General features: G+C 41.5%; 1 protein-coding gene across 3 annotated transcripts in view; it reads left to right on the top strand.

Moving 5' to 3' along the window:
• The window catches only part of LOC126210239 (zinc finger CCCH domain-containing protein 14), a 238,337-nt gene that overhangs the window by 105,806 nt on the left and 113,627 nt on the right, over nt 1-18,904 (top strand). For all 3 annotated transcript variants that reach the window (XM_049939427.1, XM_049939426.1, XM_049939428.1), the window contains 3 exons: nt 155-227; nt 1,809-2,003; nt 6,282-6,477. In XM_049939427.1, the coding sequence (XP_049795384.1) occupies nt 155-227; nt 1,809-2,003; nt 6,282-6,477 (464 nt within the window). The remainder of the gene's footprint in view (nt 1-154; nt 228-1,808; nt 2,004-6,281; nt 6,478-18,904) is intronic.

Here is an 18,904-nt window from a genome sequence, read left to right as displayed (position 1 = left end):
ATTTTTTTTCGTTACTTAGCATTCTGTGGAATTGTTCGTATGTTGTGTGTTCCACATTTTATTTCCGGATACTGTTATCAGAATAACAGATTATTTGAAGTTGTTACTTGCACAAAGTGTTCTCGGAATTTACTTTTTAATTTTTTTGTTACAGAATCCAGAGGGCATATTCACTCGAGCCTTCTTAAACAGGGAGAACTTTGCTGTAACGGTATCAAATGAATCAGGTCGGTAGCAAGAATTTTAGCAGTTATTTTTTTTCCAGTTTCAATTATTTGAAGTAATTTGAGCATTTTGTAGTCATAATACTTAGTGGTTCTAGTCATCTTTACATAGAAAACAAAACTGAGCTTACTTTTCTCTGGATATCAAAATACTACTTTTTAGAATTTGTTCACAAACCAGTGAGCAAGTTGTGTGACCTCCTTTTAGTCCAAATCAACATTTACTGCTTTCCATACAGAAACCTTGAGCATTCTACCCAGGTGAAAATAATGTGCTCAGTCTTGGCTGTGCCTGCTTTTCAAATATTCTGTGTTGGACTATGGGTGAACTTCATTGCATCTGAATTTGACTTTTATATTGTGAACATATTTTGAAGAATGAAATTACTTGGTATCGGTCCAAACACAGTGATACATTATAACACTTGTGTGGAAGTGAGACATGGACAATAAACAGTGCAGCCAAAATGAGAATAGAAGTGTTGAAATGTTGTATTGGAGGAGGGACTGAAGATGCATGGGTAGATATGTTATTAACTACTGAAGAGGTACTGAATCGAATTGTGGGAGGAGGCAGGGTACATACAGAACCACCACCAAGATGAAACAATAAGAATGGGTTACTAAGAGAAATATTTTGGGATTAAAAGTTGACAACATTGGAGAAGGAATGAAGAAAATGAAGTTGAGTCCTTAAGTGGACAAGCGGAATAACACTTGCGGTGGTCAGATGTCCATGATGAGATTTGTTGATAACATTGCTACTATCTCTGAAAGCGAGTAAGAACTTCAGAATCTGTTAAATGGAATAAATAGCCTACCGATCATAGAATATGGAATGAAAGTAAGCTAAAGAAAGATGAAAATCCTGAGAAGCAGCAGAAATCAGAGTGGTATCAAAGTAAATGTCAAAATTAAGGTGTACGTAGTAGATGAAGTTCAGGATTTATTCTACCTTGGAAGCAGAACAGTGCTTGACAGGTGGAGCAAAACTGTCACGAGGAAGAGCATTCTTCACCAAAATCGGTGTATTGGTATGAAGCCTGTGCCTTAATTTCAGAAAGAAATTTCTGAGAATGAACATCTGTAGCATGTTGCGTAAGTGAATATTGTGGACTGTAGGAATGCCAGAAAAGAGGAGGAGCAAAGTGTGTGAGAGTGGTGTCACAGTAGGACACTAGAAAGTAAGCAGTAAGTCGACCGATAAGAAAAGAATTTCGGAGGTTCTTCACAGTAGAATTCGAAAGGATTTTGTGATAAACACTTACTAGTGAAGGCAGGATGAGCAGTTGTGCTACCTCTGATCTTACAAAACACACTTTTCAGTTATTCCACATTTCACACCTTTCTCTTTCCTCTCCATTCCTAAATTGAAAGTATTGACGATTTCACATCGTTCGTATATAACTGCAAGTGCTCGAGGCTCACGGACGGTGCGTTCCCCCTTCCCTATACTGCACCAGTTACCAGTTTTGGCATCAGATTAGCTTGAGGTTTCATGTAGGTGCAGTACGGAATCTGGAGCCTAAGATCGAGGGCCACCACACTGCGTCATGTGATGACAGATTTGCTGTGACTGTCCAGGAGCTGTGGGAGACTCGGAGGTGGACGAGCAGTTCGACGACGGGCGACGGCGCGACTGCACGCTGCACGAGCTACGCGGAGCCGGGAGGCGGAGGCCGGTAGTGACCACTGCCGGCAAATCCGCGAAGGCCTTCATGCCCGCTGACACGCCACAGCAAATAACCATCCAGCTGTCTCCCGAGGGCAGTCGCGACGGTCAGTGGGTCAAAGGGCAGCTGCGCCGCGTGACGCCTCGGCACCCCCCTCCAACCTCCCACTCCCCTCCCCCTTGTCACCCCCGTACTTGCCGACATTCTGTAACCTTCTGTCCTACTCCCGACCCCGTTTCCCCATCCTGTCACCACTTCTGTGAATCTGCGCAACTCGGCTTTCCATCTGTTATTGTCTTTGCCCTTCTCAGTTTGTATCTGTCTCCATTCCTCAACTGTGCTCAAATTTCCCGGCTATTTACTGAACCTACATGAATCGTGTTGCTCACCTTTTCCTATTGAATTTGCATTGCTTTTATCTGTTTGTTTTCAGATTTCAGTCTGAAGGCCGTTTCAATGCAACTCTCAACAATAATCGATCATGTGCGAGGCTCTTCACCTCTCAAATCTCAGTCTCCCTCTACAATTTTAATGCCCTGCCCCTCTCCTCCACTCTTGCCCCTTACCACACTCATTATTCTTTCATGCCTCAGGGAGTACGTAGTTGTGCCATTTGCTTCTTTTGTCTATATCTCATCATTAACTGTCCGGTCTACATATCTCATCTTCGATATCCTTCTGTGACACCACATTTTGAAAGATTCTGTCGTCTTCTCGTACAAATTGTGTATCTTTTACGTTTCACTTCTGTACGAGGCTACCCTCTGGACAGATACCTTCAGAAAAACATTTCGAACCCCTAAATGTACTGGAGATGTTAACATATTTCCCTTTTTCAGAAAAGCATCTTTTACATGCTCTTTACTTCTGTCATCATTAATTATTTCGTTGCCAAATAGCAATTTCTCGGACCATATCTCATTTCCTAATGTAATTCTCTTACATCATCTAATGTCATTAAACTGCACTCCATTGTTTTACTTTTGCCAATGTTTGTCTTAAAACCCCTTTTTGAGACACTGTCCTTTCGTTCAGCTGATCTTCTGAGACCTTTGACATCTCTGAAGGGATTGCAGTGTCACTGTCAAACTGTAATCTGCATTTCTCCGTAGTGTTGTCTAATGCCCATCCATTAATTTCTCTTACATTTTGTTTTCATCTACCCTTTCATCATCACCATTATTCCAACATATCTGGCCACTGTCATTCAGTACTCTGACCTCACAGTGCTCTCTCTCTCTCTCTCTCTCTCTCTCTCTCTCTCTCTCTCTCAACCGCCCCCCCCCCCCATCTCCCTCACTCAACCCTCCCCCTTGCCCCCCTTCCTCTCTTCCCCCTTTACTCCCCACTACCTTCCTATCCTCCCCCTTTACTCCCCACTCCCTCCCTCTCTTCCCCCTTACTCACTCACTCCCTCCCTCCCTCCTCGTTTTGTGTACAACTTGCTGAGCCTTAGCTGTCAGCCCTACCACCACTCACTTGTCCAGTCTCCAATGTCTGTTCCAGGCATGTCAACCACCCCGCACCCCCCTCTTCCTCCCTCTCCCCCTCATCCTCCCTTTTGGCTGAACAGATGATTTCATAGCTATACAACCATTACCTATCCACACTACTTAGGTTTATTTCAGTTAATGTGCTCTGTACTTATCTTAATATGTGAAGCAAGGAGGTACTGGTATTGTACATTTGTCTCAACACAAATTTTGGTAGTGGAGTCACTCCATGCCAAGTGGTCTGGAGATTACTGCACAACTGTCACTGATTTTGATGGAATTTTGTATGAACAGTCGACATGTTCCCAATGAACTTTGGTGAAGTTCCACGATCGTAAACCCTAGAACGGTCGGGCTGGGAGTACGAGACCCACTAGTTTTTATTTCACTGAATTTATATTCTTATAGTTGCCGATTTGACTCGAGCACTCTGCTAGCTTCATGTAACATCAGAGAGAAAGCGTTCATATCGTGAATGGGGCTTTGCTTTGTTTAGTCTCTGCTTGGCAGTCTTCCAAAACGTGCGCGGGTCTGTTAGACCCAGCACGGCTATTTGTTACTAATTTCTGCCAGTGCGATCCCATTTTTATTTTGGTGTAGATCTGTCATTGAGTTACTTTGTGAACTATTTATGATGTCCTAAAATTGAATTATGATTGTCAGTAGTTTAAAATTTAAAATGGCAAGAGAGAATCTTTCACACAGTGAAATTAACAGAATTTATGACAAAGAGAATGAAGTAGATGATTCTGATGTGGACACAGATTTTGAAATAAACGGTGATCGTGACTTCGAAATAAACAATGATTGTGACAGTAATAGTGAAATAAGTGGTGGTGAAGAGGAAGATGTTCAGCTTTCTGCCAGCACTGATGCACCTACTGTTGTCGATTCAAGTTTATCTCCCATAATTGACTCGTGTATGTCACCTATGCGATTATATAAAGGAAGGAATGGAGCAACTAAATGGAGAAAAACTTGTTTCCAACAGTGTGTTCGAAAAACACGTCACAACATAGTACCGTGCATTTTCCCGGAAGCATTCAAGCTGTGATGGGTGTACATTCACCGTTAGAATCGTGGCAGTTATTTTTTTAGCAATGCAGTGATTGATTTAGTTTTTGAATTGACAAGTATCTGAATTGATAGAGTTTGAAACAAATGTACGAGTGACCCAAATGTGGCTAGGCGTAAAAGTAAGTTTTGATGAACTGAAGGCATATTTTGGCCTAGTTTACTTAGCTGTGGAACATTGCATGGCAGTAAAACGAATATCGAAGATTTTTGGAATACAGGTGGGACTGGAATAGAAATCTTTCGAGCAAGTGTTATTGAAAAGATTCAGATTTTTGACTCTTTGTATCAGGTTTGTCAACATCAGTATGATGCAAGAAAGAAAAGCACAAGATAATCTTGCTGCCATAAGATCCATTCTCAGTATGTTTGTCTCCAACTGCAGTGCATATTTTGCTCCATCAGGAAACATTACTGTGGACAAAATGCTCATTCCATACAGAGGCAGGAGCAGGTTCAGAATATGTATACCTACTAAACCTACTGAGTATGGGATAAAGGTTTTGATCCTGGCATGTTCCAAAACATACTACGTAAAACATTTGAAAATCTATGCAGGTGCACAACCACAAGGAGCATTCAAAGTCAGTAATAAGGCAGTCTGTTTTTTGTCTCTCGTAGACTCAGTAAACTGGTCTGGAAGAAATCTACAATAGATAATTGGTTTACTTGTTACCCAATCATTAGAAAAGTGCTATAAGAAAAGACTATTACTTTTGTTGGTACATTAAAAACATAAGCCTGAAATTCCAGTTGAGTTTTTACCCAAAAAATCTAAAAGAGTTCTCAAGTGTGTTTCGATCTCAGGAAGATGTCACATTACTCTCATATGTACCAAAACAAAACAAATCAATACTGCTTGTTTTGTCAATGCATCATGATGATGAAATAGTGACAGTGGTGAAAAGAAAAAAACCGAGTATAATAATGTGCTACAACAAAAGAGAGGGTGTCGTAGATGTCATTGATGCTGTGTGTGGCAAATATACTGTTGCTAGAGGGACAAGACAGTGACCTCTGTCTCTTTGTTTCAGTTGTTGAACGTTGCAGCTATCAATGGCTACATTACATTCAAAGCAAACAGAAACGTTTCAGTTGGAAGAGAATACCTCAGAACCCTATTAAAGTCTCTCTTAACGCCATATCTGACAGTGCGTGCAACGCAGCCAAACCTCTCGCTCAAAATTCCCAGGCTTACCACTAACCTCTCCAGCACCAAAGAACAAAGAATAGATGAAGATCCCCCACCAGCGAAAAGTGGAAGGTGCTACAAATGCAAGGACAGCAAAACTAAATACAAAGTTTTCTACGTATGGTTGTGTGTGGTGCATGCTGAAATGGTTTCTGGTGACTGTTCTGAAAAATTGTGATTTTAGACTACAATGTAATTCAGGAAGTTAAAATAATGTCAATATAACATTTAGTAGTACGTGAAATCTTGCACTAAGAGCTTACAGCTTCATCCTGCTGCAATGGATACCACGTCTTTCAGTACATAAACAACTGGCTCACTTCTCAGTATGAGAATTCCAGATCGACTGAACTGCCAAGTGGTAAAATTGTGTGCAGGGGAATTAATAAAGAGTGCTTTGAATTACTGACAGACTTCAAGAATTGTCGGTGTAAACAGAAAAATGGAACGTAAAGTGTGCATTTACGAAGCATCGAGGGGTGCCTGCCACGACTCCTCATTTCTGTCTTCAACCTTTACTTTCGAAAGATGTACTGTGGCGGAATTACAGTTTCTAATTTGGAGCCACTTTCGTGTAAGAGCTCTCGTTCATTTACGTGCAGTTCAGTGTTTCCCACTCCTACAGGTGACTCCTCTTCGGAGCGCGAAGACGAAGAGGTGGCCGAAATACCGCCACACTCTGCAGCGGGGAAGGACGACACGGGAAGCTACGACGGGCAGCCGGTGTACGAGGATGAGGACGAGGAGGAAGAGGGGGGGCCTGTGGCGACAGTCGCAGCCGTCAGACCGACAGTCGTCACGACAGTGCCCCACATGGACGTGTGAGTTCCTGTCATTAATCTTGAGATGTGTGCTTCTCTATTCTCACATTTTGTAGAGGTAGAGGTAACTATCAGTACTGGGCAAATTGTTGTGGTGATGCTTAGTGTGGGGAATTCTTTTCTGTATGTATTTGTCTGGAATGTAGCCTTATGTGAAAATTAAATATTATGGACATATAGACATGAAGAGAATGGAAGATCTTTGAAATGTGGTGGTGCTGCTGCTGCTGAAGCTTAGATGGATAGATCAAGAAACTAACAAACATATACTGAGTCAAATTGGGAAGTTATATTTTGACTAAAGTTCAGTCTTGATCACACCATTTATGTTTTAATGATATAGGTATCATTAAAACATAAATGGTGTGATCAAGACTTAACTTTAGTCAAAATATAATAATCAGTTGATCACTGTTTTCCAAAAAGTTTACCAAAATTGTATAAATTGGGAAGTGACTAACAGTAGGTGTCTTACGGTGGGACATCTACTCGGGCGTTGAGGCATCCTTAATTTTTTAACAGATAAGGTTGTAACGGTCTAGGAAAACCGGGACTAAACTACAGTAAGCAGGTGCAGGTGGATGCACGTTGCAGTTATTAAGGAAGGGGGGGGGGGGGTAGATGTCACAGGATTACGGTCTTTAATTGCCAGAGAACTTCAGTATGAGCACAAGTGAGGCAGGCCTGTTGTTTCTATACATTATTGAGTTCTGACAGAACAGCTAGCTGTCAGGATTGTGGAGCAGTTTGGCCTTTGCCAAGTTTGCTGCAGTGTGTGGGGATCATGTGTTATGAGGAGTAATAGAGTTATTTTGGAATTACTTTGACCTTCAGTTCCTGAGCGTATAGTAAGGATTAGAGTTTCTCGAATGAACCGTCACTATTAGGGGCTTTATGTAAAAGCCCCTTGTAAATGTTACTTACCAGCCTAAACTGCGTACCTGGGAACCTAGAATACGAATGGTACAGTGTAACAAATAGTGAAGTTACGCTGCTCCAGGTGTGACTCAGTTCCGAAGAGTACTCCCTCTTAAGACTAGGTATAAACGCTGTTTTCAGCTTCGTGCAACAGTTACTGAAAAACTGCACAGTGCACTCAGTTGATAAAAAGTTAATCTCTCTTTAACTTCCATCTCGGTCATAAAGAAAACGACAAACTACTGAGAACAGGTATCATATATTCGCAAAAAAAATGCAATCGATGCACAACACAGTACTCACCTGTGTTTTAAAAGGAATCAGTAAGTATTAACTGTCGTAGACCTGCCACGGTGCTAAAATGTGAAAAATGTAAGTCAGGTATGAATATAGAGTAAATACTGACTAATGTGTTCCGTATCAGTTTCCCCATTTTGGTCACAGTATCTGCGAGTTGTGGACCCTGTGCTGTCAGGGGGGATTGTTCCGAGCCTCTGCTGCTTTCGTACATTTTACCTGAGCAGTTCTTTCCCCGGAGTGTGAAGCTGGGTGGCAGTCCAGATGCTCCCAGTTGACAAGAATAGGAAGTAGGTTTTCATAAAATGATTAATAAAAATATTGTGGCTTTTTTTTCCCAACTATATCTACATCGATACTGCGCAATGGTGCACCTTACGGCACATGGCAGATGGTACCCCATACCGTTAAGTCATTTCCTTTCCTGTTCCACTCGCAAATAGAACGAGGAAAAAACAACTCTGTATATGCGTCAATATGAGCCCTAATCTCCCTACTCTTATCGTCGTGGTACTTACGCACAGTGTATGTTGGAAGCAGCAGGATCATTCTGCAGTCAGCTTCAAATGCCGGTTCTCTAAATTTTCTCAGTTTCTCAAGAAGAATGTCGCCTTCCCTCTGGGGATTCCCATTTGAGTTCCTGAATCGTCTCCGTAACACTTGCGTGTTTTTCAAACTTACCAGTAATAATCTAGCAGTCCGTCTTTGAATTGATTCAATGTCTTCCTGTAATCTGATCTGTTACGGATCCCAAAGACTGGGGCAGTACTCAAAAAATAAGTCACACTAGCATCCTATATACGGTCTCCTTTTTTCAGAGGAACCACAGTTTCCCAGAATTCTCCCAATAAACCAAAGTTGACAATTCACTTTTCCTACCACAGATCTTACATGCTTGTTTCATTTCATGTCACTTTGCAACATTATGCCCAAGTATTTAAATGATGTGACTGTGTCAAGCAGGACACTACTAATGCTGTATCTGAATATTACGGGTTTGTTTTTCCTAGTCATCCACATTAAGTTACATTTTTGTACATTTAGAGCTAGCTGCCATTCATCACACCGACTAGAAATTTTGTCAAAGTCATCTTGTATCCTCCTACAGTCACTCAATTTTGACACCTCGTCAGCAAACAACCGCAGACTGCCGCTCACACTGTGCCAAATCATTTGTGTATATAGAGAATAATAGTAGTCCTATCACACTTCTCTGGGGCACTCCTGATGATACCCGAGTCTCTGATTAACACTCGCCTTTGAGGAAAACAAACTGGGTTTTATAACTTTAGATGTCTTTGAGCCACTCACATATCTTTGAACCTATTCCATATGTTCGTACCTTCTGTAAAAGCCTTCGATGGGGCACCGTGTCACACTTTCTGGAAATCTAGAAATATGATACCTGCCTGTTGCCTTTCATCCGTAGTTCACAGTTAATTGTGTGAGGAAAGGGCAAGTTGAGTTCTGCACGAGTGATGTTTTCTAAAACCGTGCTGATCGTGGATGTAAGCTTCTCGGTCTCAAAGAAAATTTATTATACTCGAACTGAGAATGTGTTAAAGAATTCTATGCAAACCGATGTTACAGATATTAGTCTGTAATAATGTGGGTTCGTTCTTTTGCCCTTCGTAAACACGGGAGTCCCCTACACTTTTTTCCAGTCACCTGTGACTTTGCACTGGGTAAGAGATTGATGATAAATGCGAGCCAAGTATGTGACAGTGCTGTAGAGTACTCTTTGGAAAACCAAATTGGAATTTCATCTGGTGACCTGTGTTTGAAACTTCTTCAGTTGTTTCTCTTGCCAGGGATGCTTATTACTATGCCGTCCATACAGGCATCTGTTTGATGATCAAATGGTAGTATGTTAGTACAATTCTCCTGTGTAAACAATTTCTTGAACGTGAAATTAAAAACTTTGGCTTTAGTTTTGCTGTCCTCAACTGCCACACCAGACTACTCAACAAGTGACTTCATGGAAGCCTTAGAACCACTTACTGATTTTACGTAGGACCAGCATTTTCTCAGGTTCTCTGCCAGATTTTTTGCTAAGGTATGGTGGTGGTGATAGTTGTATGCTTTGCTCATAGGTCTTTCGACAGACGAACAAATATCTTCTAACCTTTGCTTGTCACCGTTTGCCTGTTCTCTTTTAAATCGAGTGTGTGACACCCTCTGCTTTCTCAGTATTTTCTGAATCTCGTTATTGGAACATGGTGGCTCTTTCCCACCCTTAATCCTCTTACTCGGAAAATAATTCTCCAGACCACAATTTACAATCTGCATAAACTTTGCGCATAATTCCTCTACATCCACCTCACTGGAACTAAGTGATGGCCCTTCACTGTGTAAGTAAGATGCTAACAACTGCTTATATTCTGTTTCTAGCAGAATTACTCTCCTAACCTTCTGAACTGATGTATTAACTTTTGTAGCTGTAGTTGCTATAATGACATCACGATCACCAATCGCCTTTTCAGTGCAGGCGTTGTCGATAGAGTCTGGCCTATTTGTAGCTATGAGGTCTAAGATATTGTCGCAGAAGAAGCCGAGTAGCGCAGTCGCCGTAGTGTAGTGGTTATGATATAAGATTGTTGCATGGAGGGTCGTAAGTTCAAAACTCACCTGAACTAAAACATTTTAATTTCTATATTTGGTTCGAAGAAACTGCAAAAAGGTGGGAATTTAAGGAGATGGGACCTGGATAAACATAAAGAACCAGAGGCTGTAGAGAATTTCAGGGAGACCATAAGGGAACAATTGACAGGAATGGGGGAAAGAAATACAGTAAAAGAAGAATGGGTAGCTTTGACGGATGAAACACTGAAGGCAGCAGAGGATCAAATAGGCAAAAAGACGAGGGCTAATAGAAACTCTTGGGTAACAGAAGAAATATTGAATTTAATTGATGAAAGGAGAAAATATAAAAATGCAGTAAATGAAGTAGGCAAAAAGGAATACAAACGTCTCAAAAATGATATCGGCAGGAAGTGGAAAATGGCTTAGGAGGGACGGCTAGAGGACAAATGTAAGGATGTAGAGGCTTATCTCACTAGGGGTAAGATAGATACTGCCTACAGGAAAATTAGAGAGACCTTTGGAGAAAGGAGAACCATTTGCATGAATATCAAGAGCTTTGATGGAAACCCAGTTCTAAGCAAAGAAGGGAAGGAGTATATAGAGGGTCTATACAAGGGCACTGTACTTGAGGACAATGTTATGGAAATGGAAGAGGATGTAGATGAAGATGAAATGGGAGAAATGATACTGCATGAAGAGTTTGACAGAGCACTGAAAGACCTGAGTCGAAACAAGGCCCCCGGAGTAGACAACATTCCATTAGAGCTACTGACAGCCTTGGGAGAGCCAGCCCTGACAAAACTCTACCATCTGGTGAGCAAAATGTATGAGACAGGCGAAATACCCTCAGACTTCAAGAAGAATATAATAATTCCAATCCCAAAGAAAGCAGGTGTTGACAGATGGGAAAATTACTGAACTATCAGTTTAATAAGTCACAGCTGCAAAATTCTAACGCGAATTCTTTACAGACGAATGGAAAAACTGATAGAAGCCGACCTTGGGGAAGATCAGTTTGGATTCTGTAGAAATGTTGGAACACGTAAGGCAATACTGACCCTACAACGTATCTTAGAAAATAGATTAAGGAAAGGCAAACCTACGTTTCTAGCATTTGTATACTTAGAGAAAGCTTTTGACAATGTTGACTGGAATACTCTCTCTCAATTTCTGAAGGTGGCAGGGGTAAAATACAGGGAGCGAAAGGCTATTTACAATTTCTACAGAAACCAGATGGCAGTCATATGAGTCGAGGGGTATGAAAGGGAAGCAGTGGTTGGGAAGGGAGTGAGACAGGGTTGTAGCCTATCCCTGATGTTATTCAATCTATATATTGAGCAAGCAATAAAGGAAACAAAAGAAAATTTCGGAGTAGGTATTAAAGTCCATGGAGAAGAAATAAAAATTTTGAGGTTCGCTGATGACATTGCAATTCTGTCAGAGACAGCAAAGGACTTGGAAGAGCAGTTGAACGGAATGGACAGTGTACTGAAAGGAGGGTATAAGATGAACATCAACAAAAGCAAAACGAGGATAATGGAATGTAGTCGAATTAAGTCGGGTGATGCTGAAGGAATTAGATTAGGAAATGACACTTAAAGTAGTAAAGGAGTTTTACTATTTGGGGAGCAAAATAACTGATGATGGTCAAAGTAGAGAGGATATAAAATATACCGTATTTACTCGAATCTAAGCCACACTCGAATCTAAGCCGCACCTGAAAAATGAGACTCGAAATCAAGGAAAAAAAATTTTGCCGAATCTAAGCCGCACCTGAAATTTGAGACTCGAAATTCAAGGGGAGAGAAAAGTTTTAGGTCGCACCTCCAAATCGAAACAAAGTTCGTCTAATTGTAATATGAGACACAATTTAGGTCGAATGAACGACGATACAGCTGCAGTAGTTTGGTTCGAGTCATAAGGTTAGCAGTTACGGTTTACCAGGTAGCCATTGCTACGCGTCACGCGCTCCGTCCGTATTTATACGGATATCCTTCCTTTTTCACGTGCTTCGTCTGGTTTGAATTGATTGCTTATTTTTCTTTGATCTGATAAGTGCCGTTCTCTTTGTTATAGGTGTTTACGTCACCCTAAGCTGAAAATGCATTACTGTACTGTGTCATGCATTGTTTGTCGCATTCTGATAGTGCGTGTTTACGGCCTGTCGCCGCTCGCGGCGTGGCTTGCTTTTGTGCGCGCTACCGCCGCTTACAAATAAAAAATAGAGAGGAATCGTTTCATTAGCGAAACATTTGTTGTTACATACACTACTGCTTTCTTTGATAATGATCAACAAGAACCAAATAATAGACTGCGTATGATAGATGATGATCTGAACGAAATTTTAGCGAAAATTTTTCTCCGTTTGAAAATCTTTGCAGGTGCCTCTTTAGTTCATTACATTCTGCACAGAAATTAGTCATCTTAGATTTAAAAATCTAGTCAGTTGCCGTGCTTCATTTCTGACTGTATCACTATCAGGCATAAGAATAATACGAATATAAACATGACATGATATGTATATTCTTCCGCGTTTGCTGTTGTCTCACTCTAGTTTGTAGTTTATTAGGCAGACAGGATTTAAATGAGATAGTAGCAAACACGAAACAATACATGGCAAAATGTTTATATTCGTATTAATCTTATGGCGAAGAGAATACTACATGTGATTCACAACTCATAAAAGCTCCTATTAGCAACCATCTCTTCTCACAGGTAGGAAAAAATTCAGAACGTAGAGTTGGCCATATTGACAAACATCCCAAACAGTCTTGCCAGTCGGATTTTTGTAGTACATTGAAATGCTGCTACATTCGAAGATCAACAATACAGAAATTGTATTTACTTCGTTGAATAATGTACCAAAATGCAGTGGTCGAAACTCTGGGCGGAGGAAAAAGGCTCGTCTTCCACTTTTTTTTTTTTTATTTATTTACTGACGCAGAGATTTTGGTGCCAGTATTTATCTTTGTGCCTACAAAGCACGCCTATGTGGCGCTACATATATTCGACGGCAGAAGTTAGTTGTGGCGGCACCCACCAACATTTTTCAGAACTCCCGCTTGCTTTGCACTCGATTCTAAGCCGCAGGCGGTTTTTTGGATTACAAAAACCGGAAAAAAAGTGCGGCTTAGATTCGAGTGAATACGGTAGACTGGCAATGGCAAGGAAAGTGTTTCTGAAGAAGAAATATTTGGTATCATCGAGTATAGATTTAAATGTCAGGAAGTCGTTTCTGAAAGTATTTGTATGGAGTGTAGCCATGTATGGAAGTGAAACATGGACGATAAATAGTTTAGACAGGAAGAGAAGTGTTGTGCTACAGAAGAATGCTGAAGATTAGATGGGTGGATCACATAACTAATGAGGAGGTATTAGAGTAGAATTGGGGAGAAGAGGAGCTTGCGGCTCAATTTGTCTAGAAGAAGGGATCGGTTGGTAGTACATGTTCTGAGACATTGAGGGAGTGCGGTGTGGAGGGTAAAAATTGTAGGAGGAGACCAAGAGATGAATACACTAAGCAGATTCAGAAGGATGTAGGCTGCAGTAGGTACTGGGGGATTAAGAGGCTTGCACAGGATAGAGTAGCATGGAGAGCTGCGTCAAACCAGTCTCAGGACTGAAGACCACAACAACAACATTTGGTTAGAGTACATTCTAGTAGTATACACAAATGGCAAGAATCACTGTACTGGAATGTTCTGTAGCTGTATATATACCGTATGTGTTCTGGCCGGAGGCAGCTCGCTCCACGCTCTTGGATGTGCAAGTGCTGAATAAACCTTAGTTAAGTGAAGTTAGTGTTTGTCATTCATCTACTTACACCTTCCTCTACGTGACATTCTGCTGGTGGAGGCACTGGGTTTTGGAACTTGTGATACCGCACATTATCGATGAGACAGTGGCTTCCCATCAGGCCATGACAGAGCCGCCGTTTACATTGCGAGAAACCAGAGTTCGAGCCATATTCAACAGATCGCAATCTATGCAAGACAGAAGAAGACGTCACAATGACCGCAACTGTGTGCCACCACATGAGACATCCTTCCGATAGCCAAGATCCAAACAAGTGCCTGAAGGTATATTAGCATATAGCCAAATTTAACAAATTTAACATATTTTTTTTTACTTGGAGGGCACTTGCCAAGCAATGGTTTGAGAACAACGAGGAGAAATTCACAAGCTGGGAAGTATTCCAGGCGGAACTGTGCATGTATTTCGGCGACACATGATGACAGAAGTGCAAGGCTGAAGATAAAAATTAAAGTGCAGGACACAGCCTCTAGGAGAAACGACAGCATCCTACATTCAAGAAGTCTCGGAGCTGTGTAAAATAGTGGATCCTCGAAAGGAGGAGGAAAATAAGGTTGCACATCTCATGAAGGGTGTTGCTGAGGACATGTATCAAGCCCTACTCCTGAAGGAGGTTTCGACAGCATACGACTTCATAAAATGGTGCCAGTATATTGAGACGATGCATCAAAAAAGAATTACACGCAAGAAGATTGAACAGCTTCCAAACATTGTATCGATGTCTGTGATGGAGGAAGAAACTGATTTCACAGGTGTTCATCATCAGATAGTGAGAGAGGAAGTTCAGAAGGCACTCAGATTGCACGGCAAGCAAAAACCCAAGACGCTTCAAGAGGTCATAAGGGAGGAAGTGGAACAGACATTGAACCCAATCTCTCGTCCTACATTTCTCTTTAAAATGGTAAAAAAGTCGAGTCCCAGGCGAAGTTACGTTCCTACAATGCTGCATGAGGAACCTGTTTGGGCACAAAGGAAGACTGATGTCTGGAGGACCCAGGATAACCAACCAGTATGTTTCCACTGTGGATGACCGGGACATGTGGTGCACTATTGTCGAGAAAGGCGGCGGATATTTGATGACGCCCGCACCAGAAGACAGCAGACCGATCTTAGCCGACGCCGAATCCGGGACGACGAAGATGGACGAGAAGATGTGGGTGCAGGATGACGTAGGTCACCATTGCCGCAAGCCAGCCACTGGAGAGGACGCTCCCCAACATGTCGATCAAGGTCTCCATCACTGTTCATCTGGTCACCTAGCCACTGCAACCTGGAAAACTAAAGGGTGCGACCTTCCTTGGAGGTGAGGCCGCCGAAGAGAAAAATCCTCCGCCGTCGATCACTACAAAAATGATAGGAAACTACATCGATATCCTCCTGGATGGCTGACCAGCCCAAGCTCTTGTGGACTCTGGAGCATCATATTCAGTCATTTCGGAGAAGTATCGTTGCCAGTTGCAGAAAACTGTATTCGTCGACAACAAAACATCTCTGCTGAAGGTGGCTATTGGGAAATATGTAAAACACACAGGAAGATGTCATTCATATGGGTATAAGTGACCATACACAGCCCTTAGAATTCATCGTCTTACAAGAGTGTAGTCATGACGTCATTCTCGGATGGGACTTTTTGAAAGCTTCTCAAGCAATTATAGACTGTGGTCGCTCGAAGATTATGCTAGACGAGATGAGATACTGTGGACAGGAAGATGCGCATCAGAGTGTGTGGAGACTGTGTGTGCTGGATGAAGTGATCATTCCTGCGGTCAGCGCTAGAAGGTAACTGTCGTGTCATTCCATGCATCAACCCATGGATCTTGTAGTCGAATGTAAGAGAAGCATACCATAGAAGAATAACTTGGTCATACCAGCCTCTGTCAGCTCGTTCAAGAATGGATCTGGTGAATTGCGGATAGTTAACTGTCGCCAAGAACCGCAGATCCTTCCAAGAAGCATGTGTGTAGCAAACACTGAGCTGTTAATTGCAGAACAGCTGAGCATCATAGAAACCTCCCATGCAGAGTCTGTGAGCGAAATGAGCGCTACCACTACGAGACAAGATCTTCTAGCTTGACTATCGCCAGATCTCACTAAGGAACAACAGAAGAAGCTACTTGCCATTCTTCAAGACTTCTCTGAATGCTTCAATCCACAGGTGAAGAGCAAATTAGACAAATAGATGGTGAAGCACCGGATTAGCACTGGAAGCCATCTACCTATAAGCCAGAGAGCATACTTTGTGTCAGCAAAGGAACATCAAATAATTCACGACGAGGTAGAGAAAATGATGAAGAATGACATCATTCAGCCTTCGCAGAGCCCATGGTCATCACCAGTGGTTCTCGTCAGGAAGAAGGATGGCAGTTGGTGCTTTAGTGTTGATTACAGGAAGCTTAATAAGATAACTAAAAAGGAAGTTTACCCTCTTCCACAAATTGATTATACACTAGATTGTCTAAAGGAGGCTAAGTTTTTCTCAACCATGGACATGTACTCAGGATATTGGCAAATCGAAGTAGATGAGGCTGATTGTGAGAAAACTACTCTCGCGTCCGTCGGCCGTCGTAATTTAATATATTATTATTGTTGTTATTATTTTTTGATTGTTGCCGACTTATGTGGTGGGCCTTAATAAAAATGATATTTCATTTTATTTTGATTTACGATTAAATGCTTTCCTGAAGTTCTCCTTTTTAACAATATTAATCTCAAATTATTTGTTACGTTAATGAATGTTAGACTCGCTGCATCTTAAAACATAAGCATACAAGCTGAACAATGTAATAAATTTTTCATATTAATTTCCTCGGCTAGTCAGTTCACTTTAAAGCAAAAGATCTTTAGTTATTAATTACAATTGCGGACCACACATGCGCGAGAGTATTTTTCTTACCTCCGTTAACCATTGTATTGTAGTCGGAGTCCTGGCTCTGGCTCTCGGCTATGGTACTGAAAATAAGAATCTTAAAGCTACGTATTTCTGCAACTTCGTGCGGCTGTGGAGAAAAATTAATATTATGTTAATAGCGGGCGAGTTTTCCGGTATTTTTTCATAAGTTAATATCGCCACGTAATGGCGTCGTTGGCTGCATCAGCCACTGTGATTGTTGAACTGTAAATTACTTGAATGTAGGTTAATTCAAGGAAGGCAGACATGAAATCGGGATCACCTCTTACAAATTAAAAGTGCACAATAATATTCAATTAATATATTATCTGCTTAACTGATACAAATATGCTTACATTTGTCAGCACTCGAAAGATGTCCGTCTATACACACTCAAGACAAAAGAGGAAGTGAAGACGACTAAAAAATTAACAAAAGAGCGTATCTTGTCGTCTCTTTAGATCACTTTGTTATATTTCTTTGCATTGCATTTCTTTGCATTTCTCAACAGAGAAATTATTATTTTACGGCTGCATGATAAAAATATATTATTCAATTTTTAAATGTCTCTTCTTTATAAATACTGTTTTTTAAGTCTTTTCGTAATATAGCACTGGGAACGCTATATTGTCCCCCGAAATGTTTGTCATAAAAAATGTTCATGTTTTTTGACATACATATTTCCTCTTTCATGTCCACGCAGATTTTTCTTTCACAGTCTACGTATGTCACATCGTATATTTAAACCGTTGTAATTACTGAGGTGTGCTGCACACAAAGTGTAATTCAGATGAAGTTATCTACATAACAATATAATATACAATTGGTTACGTATACAGTCATGTACAAAAGGACATAGAATACAATTAGTTTCATTTTGGCTGCTTCTTTTTAGGGTTGCAACTTTTGCAGTGTTAAAAAGGTATACAATCGCGAGTTAGTCCGTAAAGTTGAAGTCCCAGGGGTGTCAACTGTTCGCTGCCCATTTGGCGCGGCCGTAGGGAAAGCCTGGGGAAAACCTTGGCGGAGCGACAGACTAACTGCCTTGGTTACTTTCACTTAAATGTTTTTGGGATGTCATTGGAGTACAGGATGTGCATACATTACGAATAATGTTTTGTTGCACTATGCAAAGAAATGAGGTCATTATAACAATTGATTGCGGTGTCGTTGATGATCTACGCCGCGATGTTTAGCTCGCGACGGCGCCGGTTGGTGTGTTCGGTGCTCGGCATTCGCGGCGGCTGCGAAGAGGTCAACGCCCACTCGACGCCAGCGTGTCTCGCCGTTGCGGAACATCAGATTCAGCTGATAGGCTGCACGGTTGGCGATGCATTTCTGTCTCGGCCGGGCGTGGCAGAGTGGGATGATATCCGCCCTGCGCGTTTGTTGGCAGGAGTCAGCTCTGCTACACATCTCCGACGTAGTACATGAAACATACGCACAACCAACGTAATATTTGTTTCCCACTGCAGATGGTTACACTAGTGGGAAAGAAGCATTTATTAGTGAGGTAATTATTGTTAAGTTTTCACCAGTTTCCGAGTGTCAAGCCAGCACTGTCCTGCAGAATACATGACATGGATCTTCTCCCGTGAATGCAGTTTTGATGCAATACTGTTTCCATTACACGTCAGTTTTTGTCTTGACAAAATTATTTATGTGTTCGCCCCACTCGCAGGCACTGGTGAGTGTCCCAATACGAGCTTAGCACAAACATTCGCCGTTTCTGCGGTCGCTGTTTTGCAACAGTCCACGCATCGCATTCCAATCTCGCATTATTGTACTCACTGAAATTACAGTCTGTCCCAAAAATATTGACTGTGGGTTCACATTTATAAGCAAATTCACAGTTTTTCGTGCGTAATATTGGCGTTTGGTGTCCTTACCGCTGTTGAACATTCAGTACTAACACTTCACTGTCCGTAT

The sequence above is a fragment of the Schistocerca nitens genome, chromosome 10 (assembly GCF_023898315.1).
Source record: "Schistocerca nitens isolate TAMUIC-IGC-003100 chromosome 10, iqSchNite1.1, whole genome shotgun sequence".
Classification (NCBI taxonomy): domain Eukaryota; kingdom Metazoa; phylum Arthropoda; class Insecta; order Orthoptera; family Acrididae; genus Schistocerca; species Schistocerca nitens.
This window is presented reverse-complemented; position numbering and strand designations above follow the sequence as displayed.